The sequence below is a fragment of the Vipera berus genome (genome assembly GCF_964194415.1).
Source record: "Vipera berus genome assembly, chromosome: 7".
NCBI lineage: Eukaryota > Metazoa > Chordata > Lepidosauria > Squamata > Viperidae > Vipera > Vipera berus.
Genome location: NC_138209.1, coordinates 25,717,613 through 25,738,810, shown reverse-complemented (window position 1 = coordinate 25,738,810; position 21,198 = coordinate 25,717,613). Strand labels below are relative to the sequence as shown.

The following is a 21,198-nucleotide window of genomic DNA, read 5'->3' as shown; positions in this document are numbered from 1 at the left end:
TGTTGCATCATTTCATCCATTTTATCTTTTGTATTTTTCTCATTCCACGTTTCTCTTTACCAATTCCACTCAAACTAATCATCTCTGGGAATTTGAAGTGATTTATTTTCCACCACCCAGCATCTGTATCAATTGGGGCAGTATAAAAATACTCTCAAATAAATAAAGCCCCATATTTACATCACCAGTGATTTGCATATTATTTTTCAGTAGAACTCTGTCCTGAGCAGCTCACAACATTAAAAAAATTAAAATAGATTGTACTAAAATCTGGTATATTTGCATAGCATGAATAAGTATTCAGTGCCATTTTGCATAAAATAAACCACACCGAGACAGTGGGAATTAATGGAGTTAGGGGCATATTGGATGTAGCCAAGCAGAAAAGATCACAAGAATAATTTCCACTTTGTATCTTTCTTATATTTATCAAATCAGCTTTGGGAAGGTGACAGATTGTTTCTTAGAATTTGCTTCAATGAACAGTCACAGATTCAAGAACAGATTTGAGTTGACTAGGCTGTAACAGATGAATGTTCTGATATTAATTTGGCTGTGGAAATAACCACAAATTATTACGTATTGTGTCAACAAATGAATAAAAATCTGAGACCTCAATCTGTTTCATAGCTTCAGACTAAAACAATGATTTAGCATGACATAACCCTTCAAACCAAATCTCCAGATAAGTATTGCCAAAAAGTACCAGAAATAGGGAAAAACGGTTCAGAACTATGCAACAATTTCAGAATGTTGTGTCCGAGCTTAGGTAGTCTTGATTAGAGTACAGTGTTCTGTCTTTTGTTGAGTGACCTTCATGTTCATTCTTGGCTTGCTAAATAATGTTCAGGAAGGATTTAACCTCTGTTCACATGCTTTTAATTTCCTTCATTACAATCAAGAAGTGGTGGGTTTATAATACAATAATGTTCATACAGAAATCACAACACCAATATCAATAGAATTGAATCGGTTGTCTGAATATGATGTAGATTATTACCCAATAATTGTTAATAGCAAGATGCAAAAAAAATCCTCTTGTACAAACTTAAATCAGTTTTTCCTACTTTTTAAAAAAATAATATAATTATTTGAATATAAATATACTCAGTATTAGTATTTGAAGAAGAAAATAGGTTTGGCATTTGATTTGTTTGGGTCTTTTTAATGAACAATAAAAATAAGTTTGTTTGAAAAATATTCCCTAAATTTAGCACAAAATAATGAATTAATAATTCATTCCCTCCTTTTTCTCCCTCCCTCCCTCCCTCTCTCTCTCTCTCTGTCTCTCTCTGTGCCTGTCTCTCTCTCTCCCTCTTTGCTTGTTGTCTTTTAGTTAAATGTCAGCGCCACCCACGTTGTGTCCACGCATTCTGCACTTGGTTGGCTCCCCTGAGCCATCCCTTGGCTCTCTTCATGCATGTTCTCCGAGTGCATGAAGCTGTGAAGTTTCTTCAAGTGATTGCATCATTTTGTTGTATATTCCATTGATAGCTTTTGTTTACCCTTCATTGAAGGAAATGTTTCATGGCAGTTGGAAAGAGAGGTACAAGAATAAAGTGTAAAGGGAAAAATTGAAATGTGAGAGTATATTCAGACTATACATCTCCAGCAAAAATACAAATATCATCTGCATGTGCACCCTATAAAAACAAAGGTTAAAAATAACTTTGTTTTCATTTTTATTCTTTTCTGAGTCATTTGTTTTTAAAGGTTGTTGCCTAATCCTTGTGTCATAGAAGGATTAATAAAATTCCTACAAACAGCATCTTTAATGTAGGATGTATGGTAGACATAATGACTTAGACCAAAGCATTTCTATAGGTTTGAGATCTTGGGAAGTTGCCTTTGCTGTGATTCACTATGTATAACTGGAAGAAGAAGAAAAAAGGACAACATTTGCAGATTTGACTTCAACAAGAATAATTTGTCACTGCAGTCATTTGTTCAGCAAATGTAATGGCAAATAGTTTTTTTCTTTCTTTTCTAATTGCTTATTCAGCATCATTTTGAGAGGGAAAAAACAGCATTTTTAGCTTTCAGAAGCCAAACAGTAAACAGATTCAATGTAGCTTCTGATGATATAGCTTATAGGTAAAATAAAACTTTTCTTAATCATTTTTTGGATGTACAGTACATTTATTAAAGTAAGATGTAGAGGATTTTTTAACTGATATTCTAATAAGATGAATAGAAATCTAGAACAATTAGGTCTTAAAAGGTTAGTATCAGAAATCTAAATTTACTTTGTATCAATTTATTACCAGGAAACACCTTTTTTCTAATAATGTTGTCAAATTTATCAGTAATTTATCCACTTTTCATGGCTTGTTGACAGCCTTGAAAGTATGAAATACAACAGTAATTGTAGATTTATTATTTTTTTTGTTTTCCTACATGTCAAATGTCCCTTAAACGTCTATTACTCCATGTATACCTGCAAAACAAGCAGTTGAACACATTATTTGGATAATGTTTGTTTGCTTTTCTTATATAAATATAACATTATATTTCCAAAAGTACTGCTCCTTCTATTTCAGTTTTTCTTAAAAAATGTATTAATACTTTTCTTTCTTATTAAAATATTTTTCTTTCATTAAGTAGGGCAATCAATTTTCGTAACACTGTATAGCGCATGATATTTTGATTAATATTCTTTTTGGTAACTAAAAATTTACAACTTATAACAGCTTGAAGATTTTTAAAGACAGAGGAAAAAAGTCCCGATTTGTATAACTTTCATTTCTCTATACTGATTATTAATCAAAAGTGGATCTTATTCTTTATACCTTGATGTTGTAAACATTATGTTAGAAAAATTTAAGCTTTTCTGATGATAATTATTATATACTTTCAACTCACAGAAGTATTGAGAACAATCATCAGTAAATGTCTCAAGCCATATTAATCTGCTAGTGGGATCTGTGAAAAGATAATGGCCTCATGCATAATTTTTATTAATAAATTTCTTTTGTGAAGCAGATTTAGGTGGCATTAGTGTATTTTTATGTTATGGAAATATGGCATAGATTTTTTTTACTCTTTTACCATAGCATGCGGTGATGCCATATTATTCTAGATCGTCTGTCTTCCACACTAAGATGTGAGAAATACAATGTGAGTTAGTTCTCTGCACTCAACCTGAATTACACATCTAATTTTTGCCATTTTAATACACTGCAGTTTACTATGAGACAGTGTATAGCTATTTGTGTGTTTATACATATATATGTCTCTGTGTGTACACATATATGTGTGTATGCATATATATGTACATATATGTGTGTGCGTGCGCGTGTATCTATATATTAATATATTGATATAGATATATAGATATATATCTCCTGCCATAATGGTAAAGAACTGACAAATATATTTAAGAATTAATAAATTTGTGATTTATGCTGACATTTGATGCTTCATTGTTTTCCTTTGAGATTGCAGGCTTCATCATTCCTTACCTTCCATTTACTACCAAAATGACCATTATCCTAAAGCATTGTATATATTGGGGCTATGTGAGGTGATTTGTATTCAAAATATTTTGCACTGTAATAATAGTTGTTTCAAGTTTAAAACAGGATATTCCCTCTTCCCAGAAATATTTTAGCACCACTGTCGTATTTTACAAAAATATCTGTGGTGGCACTCCAGTTTGTGGATAAAGAATCCAGACCATAGAAGATTTTTCAAAACAAAACAAAACAAAACACCCTTGTTCATTTCAAATTGCTATTAGTGGTGTTATTATATTGTACCGCCATCTAGTAGGCTATCTTCTAGTACTGTTCCAAGAATTGGTTTCAGAGCACTATAAGTTTAAGGGTTTTTTTTCTTTGTACTAATTATTCTGGACACTTTACTATATTAGCGACTTGTATTGAGGTTAATTTTGCATAACATAAATAATGTAGGGCATTTTTCAGTGCTGCAAACATATCTGTAAATGCAGTGACCTATTCAAATCTTGGTTCAAGACAAACAGCTACACCAAGACACTGGTAATTTCATATCAAAAGCTAATGAAAGCCAGGTTTCCTTAATATTTTAATTAAAGAGGTTGTGCTATTTTTTTAAAAAAAGGGGGGGGATTAATTTATCACATGAATTGTTTTAATTTACCTATTAATTATGTTCATTACTTTAATTTTATGTTTGATATAGGAATAGTCGGTGGATGTGGGAAAGTATGTGGTTTGCTTTGAGAAGATGGATAAAGTCTTCTGGTTACTGTATTTTTCAGTTTTCAGTGTAGTGTAGTGGTTCAGTGTGGTTCTAGTGGTGAACTGGCTCAGGATCAGGTTCATCCTTAGCCATGAAGACTCAAATGATCTAACAGATAAAAATTTTTAAAAAACCATTATGCTTTAAAAAACAAAGGTCCTTTCCAAACCAGCCATTCAGTTTTTCCAACAGGTTGATTTATAGCCATCACAATTAAAAGTTCATTCACTATTACTATTCATTCCATCAAAATACCATCAAGTGTCCATGGTATAATGGTAGGCTGAATTTGGTTGGATACAATACATGCAGTCTGATCTTAGAATTTTTCTCCAAGTGGAAATGATCATGATACTACATGCTGGCACATATGATCTATAAGATCATTTAATAATAATAATTATTATTATTATTATTATTTTATTTGTATACCGCCCTCCTCCCGAAGAACTCAGGGCGGTGAACAGGGCAATAAATACTAATACAAGGATACAAAAATTAAGAAAAAATTAAACAAAGTGCCCAATACCTTAAAACAATAAGTTAAAATACGTTAAAAGCAATAATAAAACCCAAAACCCATTAGGCCAGGCCGGCTTGTTCAAACAAGTAGGTCTTAAGATCGCGTCGGAAGGAGCGAAGGTCGGGCGCCGTCCGGAGCTCAACCGGTAAATGGTTCCAAAAATCCGGCGCACCCACAGAGAAGGACCTCCCCCTGGGGGCCACCAGATGGCATTCTCTGACCAGTGGCACCCTGAGGAGGCCCTCTCTGTGGGAGCGCACTGGGCGGAGGGAAGTTGATGCCGGCCGCAGGTGCTCCCTAAGGGACTCCGGACCCATTCCATGTAGGGCTTTAAAGGTCATTACCAGCACCTTGAATCTCACCCGGAAGACAACTGGAAGCCAATTCAGCTCACAGAGCAAAGGTGTAACATGGGAGTATCAGGAGACTCCCAACACGACTCTCGCGGCTGCATTCTGCACCAGTTGGAGCCTCTGAGTGGTCCTCAAGGGCAGCCCCATGTAGAGAGCATTGCAGTAGTCTAATCGAGAGGTCACGAGCGCATGAGTGACTGTACGCAAGGCATCCCGGTCTAGATAGGGCCGCAACTGGCGCACTAGGCGAACCTGGGCGAAGGCTCCCCTAGTCACAGTTAATATATGGTCTTCTAAAGAAAGCTGTGAATCTAGGAGGACTCCCAAGTTGCGAGCCCTATCTACGGGGGGTAATAACTCACCCCCCATAGAAAGAGATGGAATATTCTGAATTTCCCGAGATGCTGGTATGCACAGCCACTCAGTCTTGTGAGGGTTGAGCCGAAGCCTGTTCCTCCCCATCCAGACCCGAACCGCCTCCAGGCAACGGGACATCACGTCGAGGGCATCACTGGGGTGGTTTGGGGTCGAAATAAAAAGCTGGGTATCATCAGCATACTGATGATACCCAACTCCAAAACCACGAATGATCTCACCCAGCGGCTTCATATAGATGTTGAACAGGAGAGGCGAGAGGATTGACCCCTGAGGAACTCCACAAACAAGAGGCCTCGAGGTCGACCTCTGCCCCCCCTGCCAACACCAACTGCGAGCGTCCCAGGGGATAGGAGGAGAACCACTGAAGAACCGTGCCTCCCACTCCCAGTCCCCTGAGACGCCGCAGCAGGATACCATGGTCGATGGTATCGAAAGCCGCTGAGAGGTCTAATAGGACTAGGACAGAGGAATATCCCCTGTCCCGAGCCCTCCAGAGATCATTCACCAGAGCGACCAATGCCGTCTCCATGCTGTACCCGGGCCTGAAACCCGATTGGTACGGGTCTAGATAATCCGCTTCATCTAGAACCAGAGGGAGCTGATGCGCCACCATGCTCTCAACAACCTTCGCAAGAAAGCGAAGGTTGGAGACGGGACGAAAGTTGTTTAACACAGCTGGGTCCAAGGCAGGCTTCTTGAGGAGAGGTCTCACCACCGCCTCCTTCAAGACGGTGGGGAAACTACCCTCACTCAAAGATGCAGATATAACCGCCTGGAACCAGCCTCGTGTCCCCTCCCGAGCTGCATAAACCAGCCAGGAAGGGCACGGGTCCAATAAACACGTGGTGGAGCTCAGCCTCCCCATAATCCTGTGACTTCCTCCGGAGTCACAGGATCGAACTCCTCCCAGATAACATTGACAAGACCACCCATGTCCTGATCGTCAGACTCTGCCCAGTCGGAGTCCAAACCGGTCCGAATCCAAGCGATTTTGTCCGACAGATGTTGGCTAAACTCCTCGGCACGACCCTGCAAGTGTTCCTCCCTCACCTCCTGATTAAGGAGGGAGCGGGCCACCCTAAACAGGGCGGCCGGGCGGTTATCTGCAGACGCGATGAGGGTAGCGAAGTGATTAGACCTCGCCACCCTCATCGCCGTGAGATAAGACCTAATATAGGTTCTTAGTCGCAATCGGTCGGATTCAGACCGGCTGGATCTCCAACAGCTCTCTAGGCCCCGTCTCCGACGCTTGATCTCCTGGAGCTCCGCGGAAAACCATGGAGCCCGCTGGGATCTGCACCGGGTCAGGGGCAGCAAAGGTACAACTCGGTCAAGTGCCTCCATGGCCGCCCTTTCCCAAGCTTCCACTAAGGCATCAGCCGAGCTGCGAGCAAAGGAGGCAGGTGGGGACCCCAGTGCTGCCTGGAACCTCTCAGGGTCCATTAAGCGCCTGGGGCAGAACCATCTAGTTGGTTCAACACACCCACAGTGGGGAGTGGCAAAACGGAAGACCAGCCGCAGGAGATGATGATCGGTCCATGACAGGGGCAAAACAATTGGAAAAACCCCACCAAGACCATCTAACCACCATCCAGATAGAAAAACCAAATCAAGGGTGTGGCCCCCCACATGAGTCGGTCCATGAATTACTTGCGTCAGGTCCATGGCTGTCATGGAAGCCATGAACTCCCGAGCTAACTCAGATGATCCTCCCAGGGATGGCAGATTGAAGTCACCCAAAACCATACGTTTGGGGAACTCAATCACCAGCCCCGAGAGGATATCGAGAAGCTCAGGCAGGGCTGCTGCTGCGCGACTAGGCGAAAGGTACACCAGCAGCAAACCCAACTGCGCCCTAGGACCACATCTCAGGAGGAGGGACTCACACTCGACTATCTGGAGAACGGTGGCCTCCCGCGGACACAAGGTCTCCCTCATAACTACCGCCACTCCCCCGCCCCTACCCTGAGCCCGAGGCCAGTGCAGCACCCGGAAACCTGGTGGGCAAAGATCAACCAGAGGGATACCACCCTCTGGGCCCAACCAGGTCTCCGTGATGCAAGCCAGGTCCGCATGCTCACCCTCAACCAGATCCCGGATTAGAGGAGCCTTATTGACAATGGACCTGGCATTCAAGTACACCAGCCGGAGCTCAGGTGGCTGCACATCCTCGCTCCCGGAACCTCGGGGCGAAAACGGTCGGAGCGCCTCACCGCTTGTAAATAGCGGAGACGCACTCCCAGATGTCGATACGGCCCTCTGTTCGTACACCTGCTGCCATTCCCTAACGTGGGAATAGGTAATCCCACGACCCGCTCCAGAGCTCCGGAGGCAACCAACCCCAGCTCCCCCCCCCCACGCGGTCAATCCCGGACCTGGCCTGAACAACAGTTGGTGGGCTCCCCCCCATTTTCAACCAACCACGAAATCCCTCCCCCCTCCCTAACCCCACAAAGAATTTAACTAAAAAGGTAACCAGGGGCCTCTTATTAAATTTGTACCGGAGGCCCCTGCCCAGCCATCTCTCGGGGTCCCAACAATCGGGCCCTTCATCAAGATGAGAAGTGGAGAGAGAGGCGGGTCGCACCCAGGAAGGGGGGGCACCCCTGAGGGCGAACAAGTTCGTGCTAGTATAGCAAAGGCGAGTCATGATTGTCCAAGCAAGTCCACCAAAAGACAATCCCATAATTAATCAGGAGGGTCTAAGTCAGAAGGTAAGTGGGTATCCAGACCGCCGACCCAGCTCCACTGCCACTCAAGCTGGGTAAACCTCCAGAACAGATCAACCACCATCCTCTCACGACGGTCGCAGCTCTGATCCAGGGAGCGGCCTGGAACACACGCCCAGGATAAGGCATACCCCATAGATCTCTCACCTCTAGGGAGGACAGCAGATGTTAAGTCTAAGCCACTCTCTCACTGTGACTTTATACCCGGGTCCTTCTGAATCCTTTGGGGGCACGGCAGACAGAAGAATTAAGCAGCTATTCGTCCAAGGCATAAGAGCCTGATGAATCATAAAATAGCAAAATATCCCGGTTGCAAATGATCTTCTCCGTGGGAGGAGAGGGTCAGGTGATAAGTAGGCAAACAGGGGAGGAAACCAAGATCCCCGCCGATCTACTGCTAGGCCGCAAACTCGATCCAACTGGCCTCCCGGAGCATGAGCGACATAGAGATGGTCTGTACCGCCCAACCGTCTGCGACACGAACCATCCGCACTCCACCACTGGGCCGCAGGTCTCCACGTCTGAGCGGCCACAGCACTCCAGCTCACCTCCACACCAGCTGCTCCAGATGCCACCGCAATTCCTCTGCCACTCCACCATTCCAAGCGCTGTTCCAAGCCGTGGCTCCATAGGCTCCGAACATCAGCTGATCGGAGCCTTCCAGAGCGCGGCTCCTCCGGGCCTTCCAGGCTCTTCCAGGCTCCGCCGGGCTCCATCGGCACCAATAATCTACTGATAGGTGCCTCACAGAGTGCAGCTCTTCCGGGCTCCTCCGGTCCCACCAGGCTCTCCTAGGCTTCACGGGGCTCAGCCGAGGCCCCTCCGAAGGTCGCCGGGACTCACGGAACTCACAGAGGACCCCGCCGCCGCCACCAAAAACACTGAAAACGCTGCCGCCGCCAAAAAACACCACCCAAAAAACGCCGCCGCTGCCGCTGCCAAAAGCAGCAAACCAACAGCAAACCGACAGCCGTTTGTCTGCCTATCCTAACCCACCAACACAGAGGGCACAAAGCACCTCTGTGGGACTCCTGTGGGACGCCAAGCAGCTGGAACTCGCGGAGCTCAGCCAAGCACGTCCGCCATCTTGGGCATGCTCAGTAGATCAGTAGAAGCCCCTTTTTTTATTAAGAGCAATGGCAGAATTATTTTACTTTCACACTCAGCTTTCATAATTTAATATTAATGAATCCATCTGTTTTTCATTTCATTTTCCCTCCTTTTCCTGGCAGCTATTTGGCTCTTTTCTTTTGTTCTTGTAGCTTTGCCAAATGAATAATGCCTTGTTTTATTTTCAGAATTTATGGAGAATTTCTGCAAACACTTCATATCAAAATAAGTACTTGTAATGGGTTGCATTCAGTTTATGGCTGACACAAATGTGGGGAAAATAACTTACAAGAAGGATCAGATTTGAGGAAAGTAAAGACAATAAGTGCAGAATTGCTTATGCTTAAATTAATGATACAGAGTCATATTTTTCATTACAAATTTACAGGTTTCCTTTGGCCAGATAAATATGTTCTAAACATGTCAGAACCACTTTTAGTCTAGTGGTTAAGGCACCAGGCTAGAAACTGGGAGACTGTGAGTTCTAGTCTTACCTTAGACATGGAATGTTGCTGTGTGACTTTGAGCTAGTCAGTCTGTCTCCACCCAACTCATCTCAGATGATTGTTTTGGGAAAAATAGGAGGATATGGGAGTATTATATATGTTTGTCACCCTTGAGTTATTTATGAGGTAACGATGTGATAAAAATGGTCTTGTCCAGCAACAGGAAGGTAAAACACTAATCGCCAAAAGAGAATGATGATGATACTCAGGGTTTTGTTTAAGTTGTCTCCAGAAGCTGAATCATGTAATATTGAAGAAAACTTTTTTTCCTATGTTTCAATTCCACATCTCTTCAGAGGAAATATGTAGAATAAATGAATATAAATTATCCTACGCCAGACCACAGGCTGATGAAAAAACTTCCAGTGTGGTTCACCAGTGCTCTTATTTAAGTATGATTCAGTTGATATGATTTTTAAAAAAGGTGAAACCTATAACTGTCACCCTGAGATAACACTTAAACTTTAATCAGTAGAAACAAATGTTTTATGTCTTAGTCTTACTTGAACTTTAAAAGGATGTTCTTTCAGAGTGTCTCGTGTCTAGGATGCTACTCATTCTGCCAAATGTAATGTTGGGAGAGTTTCAACTTTTGCTTTCCGAATTTAATCGATACTGCCTTCCTGAATGTCCTGCTATTTTTGGGGCTTCTCTGACAGGCAATAAAACAAGAATGCTAAGGACATGAACATAGATCCTCAGGCATAAGGAGTCATATAATTCCAAACAAAAGCAATAAATATGGTAGCTAAAACAACCTACTGTCTCTATTCATTTCTGTAGGCTTCATTTTGATGGTACTTGCTTTCAGTTGGATAACCAAATTAACTTGTCAAAAGAGAATTATTAAAATAGGTCAATCATGAAAGGAAAAACTCATTTGAAGGATCACAAGCAATTAAACTACCTTGTGTTTTTTTTGTTCTACCTGTCTATGCTAGGGCCCACTCATAGCATTATTTAGATGATACATTGCTCTCCTGTGTGGATCCAGTTCTACATGCTTATCATAACCCAAAGCCAGAGTCACTTGGGGCCAGGGAAGAGGACGTTTTGCTTTAAACATGGATGGGTAGGCTTATTCTTGAATGGATATAATTTGCTAGATGCCAGTTTCCAGTTATTCGAAGAAGAAGCAACAATTACAATGTCAGAGAAAAATGTTCAATGGATGAAAAGTAAAAGGCTTTACAAAAATGTGTACACTGGGAAAAATATGTGCAAAGCAGCGTAATTGGATAAATGCACACAAACAAAGTTGTAAAACAAATAGATCCAGGAAGTTACAGACCAATCAGCCTAACATCAATACCTGTGAAGATCCTGGAAAAGATAATCAAGCAACAAATCTGCAAACACCTAGAAGCAAGCAAGTTATAACCAGATGCTGACAAATTACACTCAATTTGTACATCACCGTGGTATGCAGACATACACAGTGGGGTACCCCAAGGTTCTGTCTTAGGCCCAGTAATCTTCAACATCTTCATAAATGATTTAGATGAGGAATGGAAGGGGAGCTCATCAGATATGCAGACAACACCAAGCTGCAGGGAATAGCCAACACTCTAGAAATTAGGCTTATGATCCAGAAGGATCTCAACAGACTAGAACATGACCCTATCTAATAAAATGAAATTCAATGGTGAGAAAAGTAAGGTTCTACATTTAAGCAAGAAAAACCAAACACACAGGTGTAGAATAGGTGATACCTGGCTCAACAGTAGTAACTGAGAGGGATCTTGGAGTCCTAGTGGACAACTACTTAAATATGAGCCAGCAATGTGCTGCAGCTGCCAAAAAAGCCAATGTGGTCCTAGGCTATATTAACACGGATAGAGTCAAGATCGCATGAAGTTTTAGTATCACTTTATAATGCCTTGATAAGACCACACTTGGAATATTTATCCAGTTTTTTGTCATTATATAAAAAAGATTTTGAGACTAGAAATTGCAGAGAAGAGCAACAAAGAAGATTAGGGGACTGGAGGATAGAACATATGAAGAACAATTGCAGGAATTGTACATGTCTAGTCTGATAAAAAGAAGAACTAAGGTTGACATGATACTGTTCCAATATTTGAGAGGGTTACAAAAGGTTCATAGGTTCCTCATGGCCACTTTGGGTAAGTACTAAAAGACAAATTATTGTCACCAAATTGAATCAGAATTGTTAGAAAAGATACAAAAATCTCTCTTAGCATTTCATGTGTGTTTTTTTAACAAAAATGCATATATATTTTCTTGTCATATGTGTAATGGTTGAATGTGGATCAGAAAGACCCATGTTCAAATTTCCATTTGACTGCTTCAGTCAGTGGACATTTTTGGACAGTCCACAGTAGATGTTTTTCTGGAACTCCCTAGCTTTCTCCATGATCCAGCGTATGTTGGCAATTTGATCTCTAGTTACTCTGCCTCTTCGAAATCCTGCCTGTACTTCTGTTAGTTCTCGATCCACATACTGCTGGTAGCTTGTAGGATTTTAAGCATAACTTTACTAGCATGAGAAATGAGTGCAATGATGCGATAGTTTGAACATTCTTTGGCACTGCCTTTCTTTGGAATTGGAATGTAAACTGATCTTTTCCAATCCTGTGGCCACTGTTGAGTTTTCCAAATTTGCTGGCAAATTGAGTGTAGCACTTTTACTGTATCGTCTTTTAAGATTTTGAATAGCTCAGCTGGAATACTGTCACCTCCACTAGCTTTGTTGTTGCTCAGCTTTCCTAAGGCCCACTTCACTTCACATTCTAGGATGTCTGGCTCGAGGTCAGTGACCACCTCATTGTGGTTATCAGGGACGTTAAGCTCGTTCTTGTATAGTTCTATATAATTTTGCCACCTGTGGTTGGGGCATAGACTTGGACTACTGTGATATTGAATGGTTTGCCTTGGATTCGAACTGAGATCATTCTGTCATTTTGGGGATTGTATCCCAGTATTGCTTTTCCTACTCTTTTATTATGAAGGGTACTCCATTTATTCTGAGGGCTTCTTGCCCACAGTAGTATACCTGATTGTCATCTGAATTAAATTCACCCATTCCTGTCCATTTTAGTTCGCTGATTCCTAAGATGTCGATGTTCAGTCTTGTCATCTCTTGTTTGACCACGTCCAGCTTGCCTTGATTCATGGATCTTACATTCCAGGTTCCTATGGAGAAAACAAATCTTTACAGCATCGGACTTTCTTTTCACCACCAGATACATCCACTGCTGAGTGTCCTTTCGGCTTTGGCCCAGTTGCTTCATTCTTTCTGGCGCTACTAGTACTAGCCCTCTGCTCTTCCCCAGTAGCATATTGGACACCTTCCGACCTGAGGGGCTCATCTTCCAGCGTCATATCATTTTGCCTTTTGGTACTGTCCATGGGGTTTTCATGGCAAAGATACTGGAGTGGGTTGCCATTTCCTTCTCCAGTGGATCATGTTTTGTCAGAATTCTCTGCTATGACCTGTCCGTCTTGGGTGGCCCTGCATGGCATAGCTCATAGCTTCATTGAATTACGCAAGCCTCTTCGCCATGACAAGGCAGTAATCCATGAAGGGGTGTGCTTCTTTTACTGTTAGTTTAATGTCTGAATCCTCAATGAATATTTTTTTAATATAAAGTTTGATGCTCATGGACCCTCACCAGCAGCATTTGCTCTCTCCAGTATTTCTGTAGCATATTGGAGAGAAGCAACAGCAAGAAAATAGGATCTATCAATTCCATTTGCAAAATATGTGCTTGTGTTGTTGTGGTGTGCATCTCATTCTTAGCTGATGAATTTTTCAATTGTTCTCACTTGTAATGAGTACCCACTATAGGAAACAGATAAAGTCTCCCTCAAATCAATCTGGACATCTAATGATTGTTGATTCATCCATGTAAATTTCTTGGCAACAACATATAAATTATTTTCCATTGCTAAAATATTTAATTTTCCATTCTAGGCTACAAAAACAAATTTACTATTATTTTCCATCCAAATGTTTAGAGCTTTTACAGGTCTGCCAAGATCAGTTGCATCCTCTTGTTTTATTTTGTAATTTATTGTGAAAAGCCAAAAGTCTTTCTAAGAAAAGGAAGAATTGGGGCCTATGTAAATAATGCTGCAAAGGATCTGCAAGCTCTAGTATTAAAAAAATCAAAGGCCAAAACCCTAAAATTAAAGATCAAATTAAAAACAACTAGTACAATTGCTCTTAGGTTCGACAATTATTAAATGATGGGTAGTCTCTTCTGTTTAGAATCAACTATCAGTAGTAAAGGAACAAGCAGTCAAGAAATATGCCACAGACTGGGACTCAGTAGAGCAACTATGATTGAAAAACATATTCAAATGCCATGGTGTGTCTGTACCTACAGAGATCAGAAACATGCAAGCCATGGTATTCCTGTGACACGCTATGAAAATAAAAGTTAGACTTTAAAGAAGCATGATAGAAAGTGTATTAATACTTTTGAAAACAAACCGATGAATCATTGAACAAATCAAGCCACAGTTCTTGCTTGATATGCAAATGACCAGGATCACAATAACAGAGTTGGAAGGGATCGTAGAGGCAGTGGGGGGATTCAGCCAGTTCGCACCACTTCGGCAGAATCTGTAGCTAATTTTTTGTTGCCCAGGCCCAGAATGGACTTCTGGAAGTGGCATCCACACACAGAACCGGTTGTTCACATATTTGAATCCCACCACTGCCTAGGGGTCTTCTAGTCCAACCCCCTGCTCAGGCAGGAAACCTATACCAACCCTATATCAGGTTCAAATTGTCCTACTGCAGACAATTTATGCAAGACCCATCTCTCTGGAAAAGGCTCTAATGCTGGGAAAAAGATAAAAGAGGAGAGGATGGCCAGCGGCAAGTCAGATGAACTTAGTTATAGGTAAAGGTAAAGGTTCTCCCGCACATGCATGCTAGTCGTTTCCAACTCTAGGGGCCGGTGCTCATCCCCGTTTCAAAGCCGAAGAGCCAGCGCTTGTCCGAGGACGACTCCGTGGTCATGTGGCCAGCATGACTAGACGCCAAAGTGCACGGAACGCTGTTACCTCCCACCGCAGTGGTCCCTATTTTTCTACTTGCATTTTTACGTGCTTTCAAACTGCTAGGTTGGCAGAAGTTGGGACAAGTAACAGACGCTCACTCTGTTACGTGGCACTTGGGATTCGACCCGCCAAACTGCCGACCATCTGATTGACAAGCTCAGCGTCCTAACCCACTGAACCACCACGTCCCCCGAACTTAGAGATGATGAATTCATTTTTGGGAAACCTGAAAAACAAGTGAGGGATGGATTGTTTTGGAAGAAAAATTATCTGTGTGATTGCTAGGAATCAGAAAGCCTGGCACATAATCAGAAATACTAGTGATGTACGTTTAAATGACATATTGGCAATTTCTCTGTTACTTCTCTTCTTCCCAAAATGTAAAAGAATAGAAGTCATTGAACAATGCTAAAATACTGGTCTCTTCTTTCCTGCTGACAGATTTTAAAGTTCTGATTTATCTCAGATAGACAAATTGGGATGATCTAACTATAATGAAATAAGGAAGAAAATTTAATATGTGGACCAGCTCTTATTGCACAGAATAAAAGAGGTTCTCCAGAAAGAGCAGTCTAAATATGTTCATTCCCACTGGCCCAAAAAGCCATTCATGGGAATGGTGAGTTTGATTTCAAAAACCTGTCAGGTCTGCTGCCAAATGACTGTTATTTCGAGGGAGCTGATTTATTTGGTGTTGATGGCTTTCACAAGACAAATGTGCTGCTGTTAACATTGTTTTAGCAATAAATGTAATTTATAATTGTATCACTCAATCCTCTGAATCCCCAAAAATGGTTTTAGGTTTCACTCAGTGATCTCATTTAATGATGTGGATGAAGTTGCAAATAAAAGGCTCATATAATGAATTATATGTTCTTAAAGGAACTAAATAGCCTTCTCCAATGCGTCTTACTCCATTTCTAATTAAATCATGAGGTTTAATGCTTAGTTTTTATGACTATACTACTATAATGCCTGAGATCAGAATTTCATATTCAGGTCTCTATGATGACAAACATGAAATATGATATTAGGAGCTGAGCAATTGAGATTCTAAACTGGCTTTAGAAACCATTTGTATGTATGTAAATATTTATTTATTTATTTCAATTTACTGTATATATTTACTCATTGCATATCTGTGACTATATAAATGTAGATATTCTGTATTCAGTCTCATTGCATATATGCTGCTGCTTTTTCATTCTGACCAGCAAACAGAAAATACATCAGAAAAATTTCCTTCTGCAGCCAGGGTCTTTTATAACCAATGGTGAAAGTGATGCCAAAAAAGAAAAATATAATACTATAATTTATACGGATTTAATGCAGCATGCCGAAATGCCATTTTTAACATTGTGAAACATCACTAAATTACTATTTGTCTTTATTAAAGGTTTTGCTTTTAATAAAATAGATCTTTCTCTATTTTATTTTTTAAAAAATAGTGGAAAGAAACAAGAAAAATATTTTATATTTTTATTAACTTTGTATGCTTCTCAGCTCCTCTATAAGGTGACTCTGGGCAGCTTACAGATTATAAAAAGATAAATAGTAAAGTAATTTAAATAATAAAGTTGTAAAAAAGTTTTAATACCAAGTTTTAACAAGGCCAAAAGGGTAGGATCAGTTCTCACCTCCGATGATAGAGTGTTCCACAGGGTCAGGGCCACAACAGAAAAGTTCCCATCCATTGAAATTCCTTAGCAGACAGGGTCAATAGCAAGCTTCTCCCACTGGCATGAATGGGATGGGCTAATTCCATTGGGTGAGATAGCTCCTTAGAGACCCTTTTTAAAGTGCCATATACCAGCAATACATTGATACATGTTTTACAAAAAGTTTCAATAAGAGTGACCTTATTTCATTACAATTGTTCCTACATAATCAACCTGTGTAACTGACTCATTCATAAGTCACAAGTAACATCAGGTCTTCAATCCTACGAATAACAGGGGCCATATATTGAAGGACAAGTCTGATGGCAATCAGAAGATCATGGAGAATTCATTTGCATTGTCCTGCCATCGGTTTCCAGTAATAGGTATGTTATACGGAACAATAAGGACATGTGGAAATATTAAAATTTGTCTCAAAGTCAAATTAATAAATGAAATTACTTCCTTCCAGAATATAACTTTAATATGTTTCAAAATAAAAGATAAAGGAGTCCCTGCAGATTTTACTCCACTAGTTGTTGCTGACTCTGGGGTGGGGGCGGGTGGTGCTCATCTCTGTTTCAAGGCCTTTGAGCCAGCGCTGTCTGAAAACATTTCCGTAGTCATGTTGGCCAGCATTATGTCATGGAGCTACTTGCATTTGCATGTTTTCGAACTGCTAGGTTGGCAGGAGCTGGGGAGAGGATCGGAGCTCACCCCATCATGTGGCATTTGTGTCTCAAACCTGGGCTGCTGCCTTTCCAGCCGAAAAGCCCAGCATTTTAACTGCTGAGCCACACGTTTCAAAAACATGCTTTAATGACACATTATTCTGACTAACTCTCCAACAACACAACAGTTTAGTAATTCCTTTTCAGTACACATGCAATATTGTCCAATTAGTGCAGAACCTGTTTTTGTTGGCGAAGACATTGCTGCTGCATGGGGAGGGAGGTGTTACAGGTTTTTATGTTTTGGATCTTTGAATGTTGTAAGCCACTCACACCTATGTGTGAGTTGGGCAGCCATATAAATTTGTTTAATAAATAAAACTAAATTGAAGACATAAACTAAGATTTATTGGACTGTTTGATATTGACAGTTTTCTATTGTTTAAAAATGGGGATCTCGAATCCATATTCCAATCAGCTTTAATTTTTGCAAATTTATTGATTACAGGTGTTTATAAAGACCTATTGTGGAGTGTTTGTCTTAGGATTTAGTGATCATATGTAACACTTTAGTAACTCTGAAAATTAAAGTAAAGCTGAAAATTCTGCTAGTCCAAATTGAGATATCGTTAAAAGTTTTAGCCATAAATACTGCAAGTGGTTGTTAGGGATAAAATATATTTAACTTTTAACATGGAAAAGATTTTCATCCACCAGTTGATCTAAAATGAGCCTCCCTGCATCCATCCAAATTCTCCATATAGAACAGGGGTGTTAAACTTCTGGCCCACGGGCTGGATGCATCACGCAGAAGCCACACCAACCGAGCTCCGGCAAGGGGAAAAAAGTCGCAATACGTCATGACACATCATGTGACATGGCGAGTTTGACACCTCCGATACAGAAGGAAGTGAGGGAGTAATCAATTCTCAGATAAATTTATCATTATTTTAACATTATGACTTTTAAGTTGATTTAAATCAGATATTCCCAAATTCAGTAAATCTCAAAATCTTTTAATCAGTAAATCTCAAAATCATCAACTCATTTTTGTTCATTTTCAGGAAAAAAGTCCATAAAAGTCCATTCTTTGTAAAAAAAAAAAGTTGTTGTTCCTTTCCGAATCAAACAAATCAATTTGGCCAATTCAGCAAGTTCTGCCATGCTCACAATCCACTCCTCTATTGTGAGTATTTTTATATTTTTCTATGTTTGTGCATATAATAACTTTGCTGCAGTTACCATACCTAAAACCAATTTTCCATTAATCTTAAAATAAATCAAGATTCATTATGAATCATGTTCATAAGTCCTAGTAAAAATAGTTCTGGTTTCAACTGAAAGTTTTCAAAATTCTCTGCATCACCTTATACATCTTTGTCCAATATTTTTCACTTTTTGAAAGTCCGGCATGCATGGTAAAATGTCCCTTCATGCTTTTCACATTTCCAGAAAGAGATAGAAGTACTGTTATGTAGAACAGGGATCCCCAAGCCCCAGGCTGTGGACTGCTACCAGTCCACAGCCTGCTGGGAATCGGGCCATGGAAGAAGCGAGCAAGCATGCAAAGCTTCGTTTGCACATGTGTGGCATCTAGGTTGCATGCACAAAACCATTCTATTTCCCCTGCCCACCATCTCTGCCACTGCTGCCAGGCAGTGGAGCCAGAAAGGTGGGAACTGAACTGCTGTCTTAGATTGATTTTCTGGTGCCAAATACCAATGGCGCAACATTTTATAGAAATTCTCTCTTAAATTGTAAGACAATTGAATTTCAACGGACTAAAGCTTTTTGAGAAGGCTAATAATTCAATAGTCATTGGTTCATTAGTTTCAGCTAAAGAATTAGCTGAAAAGCAAGAAGTGGGAAAGAGCTCTGCCTGAAATCAAGGAAAACACTATAATTTGAATTGGTAGTTTGCTAGAAGAAAATCTTGCCAAAGATACAAGACAGCATTCTAGATTATTCATATCACCCCTTCCCCATGTGGATTTCAGATATGCTAATATACACATTGTGCCAGCCTTACAAGGTAGACCAGACAGGAAACATAAGCAGATGGATTAATTCTGCTTTATTGTAAAGCTACATGAACCAAATCTTGCCTGTTTGAAAATACAATTCTTCCCCCAATTCCTTTACCCCTCAGGAAACAAGGTGTTTCCCACATACCATTACACACTGGTATAAGCAATTTTTAATCTTTTATCTACATGAGGAAAATATTATGGATGAAGAGAGAAAGTATTGTATTGTTTTTGCTTTTCTAACAAAATGGGAACGTGGTTTGCAATTTGACCCATATTGCATGCATTTTGTCAGTGAAACAATGCGACTGATTGGCTTTTAGAAAGTTCTAGAATTGTTGTAACAGAGATGATAGAAGAATGAGAAATGGAATCATACTGAATGAATTAAAATTTTCATTCAGAAATGATTGTAGGAGGAATGTTACTATTGATTGATAGGGTTTTTTATAAGCCTACAATAAATGAGAGAAAAAGGAGAGGGGGGCAGGAGACCAAAGGTTATATATCCAACAAAATGCATATTAAATAATGATCCCTATTATAACATTAAATCTGCCTGCATATATTTGTACTTGAATATAAATAATTCTAGAGAATTATTTTTCATTTCCTGTTATATATACTCATGTTGCTTGGTCAAAGGACAAAAATCTAACATTTACAGTTGGACATAAATAAATAATTAGGAACAAAACGAAGAAGAAAAATTCTAAAATTAGTATGATGTTAAAGGCATGGTGAACAACTTAAAATCAGTTTCAAAATGGAGACATTAATATTAATGCAATAGGTACTATAAAGTAGCAGATTAAATTTAGTACTTGGAGAAATACTAATTGATTTTCATTTTATTCATCTAATCCTATCCCTCACATAATGTTCTGATAAAAACAGGGCAATTTGAATGCGTTGTTTAAAATAATAAATCTATTGGAATAGGTCCCTGAGAATTAACTAGCATGCACAGAATTCAGCCAATACTTTCACAAAAGCTTGTCCCCAAAGATTACATATTGGCAATTGCTGGAAAATTACTATCTACTGCCCTCCTGTGGCGCTACAGTATAGTCATTTGCATGATTTGTTTTAAGGAGAATGAGGGCATTTTGACTGTAAACTGCAAAAAGGTTTTCCTCAGAAAGAGAAGAAATGAAGAGAAGAAATAATACAGAAAAAATACTACAACTTTTGACAGCTTTCAACATTTAATGATGAATGTTGAATTTATCATTAATGTGGAATACCCTAATGTAGAAATGCATTAATTGCTGAAAATCAGATGCAAATTCCAGAAGTGTCCATTTTTTAAGGTTTCATGTGATAAAAAGAAACATTCTTAATTATATAGTTTAAGAGTTATCCTCTCAATTATATATTAAAATTATTTTTGTTCAATGGGGAAAAATAACCAAAACCCAGGATGAAGCACACTGTTTTTTAGAAATGAAAATATTTGGAGGGTCACTCAATATTTTGGATTGCACTCCTCAGCCTTTTTAGACCATCTCTATTTAACAAGAATGAGCAAAAACTTAAAGGCAGTTTGGTTGAATCATTCCTAAACTTTTCAGATGATTTAATCTGTTTCTGCTATGTACAACTTTCAGCCACTAATCTTATAAAATCTGTCAGAGATTTTCTTACCACAAAACTCCACCAATTTTACCAAAATGAGTGTCCTATGAGCCCTTGTCCCAGAAATGATAGCTGCAAAGCCTTGGGACATCACTAGTCCCCCAATTGATCAGTACATTTCAAGTTAGTATGAATTTGAGAGATGTGATCTGGGCTGAGAACTGAGTCTATAATGGAATAATGAGGGTGTGAGGAAAAACCAGGTGTCTAGCTTTTCCTGTAGTCTGGCTTTTATGGTAATATTGGTGTGCAATGAATCACAGAGGCTTCTTTGGTGCCCATCAACGTATCGTGTTTCCCTGAAAATAAGACCTGGTCTTATTTTATTTTGTCTCCAAAAGAGGCAC

General features: G+C 40.0%; 1 protein-coding gene across 2 annotated transcripts in view; it reads left to right on the top strand.

Annotated features, from left to right (window-relative positions):
- Window positions 1-21,198, top strand: part of CAMK2D (calcium/calmodulin dependent protein kinase II delta) — a gene marked incomplete at its 3' end in the record, with an annotated part of 176,623 nt that overhangs the window by 151,648 nt on the left and 3,777 nt on the right. Inside the window, exons 19-20 of one of the 2 annotated variants that reach the window (XM_081332589.1) lie at window positions 16,813-16,901; window positions 18,251-18,372. In XM_081332589.1, coding sequence (XP_081188715.1) covers window positions 16,813-16,901; window positions 18,251-18,282 — 121 coding nt within the window. Of the gene's footprint in view, window positions 1-1,336; window positions 3,402-16,812; window positions 16,902-18,250; window positions 18,373-21,198 lie in introns of those variants that run through there. The other variant, XM_081332590.1, reaches the window with a different exon arrangement.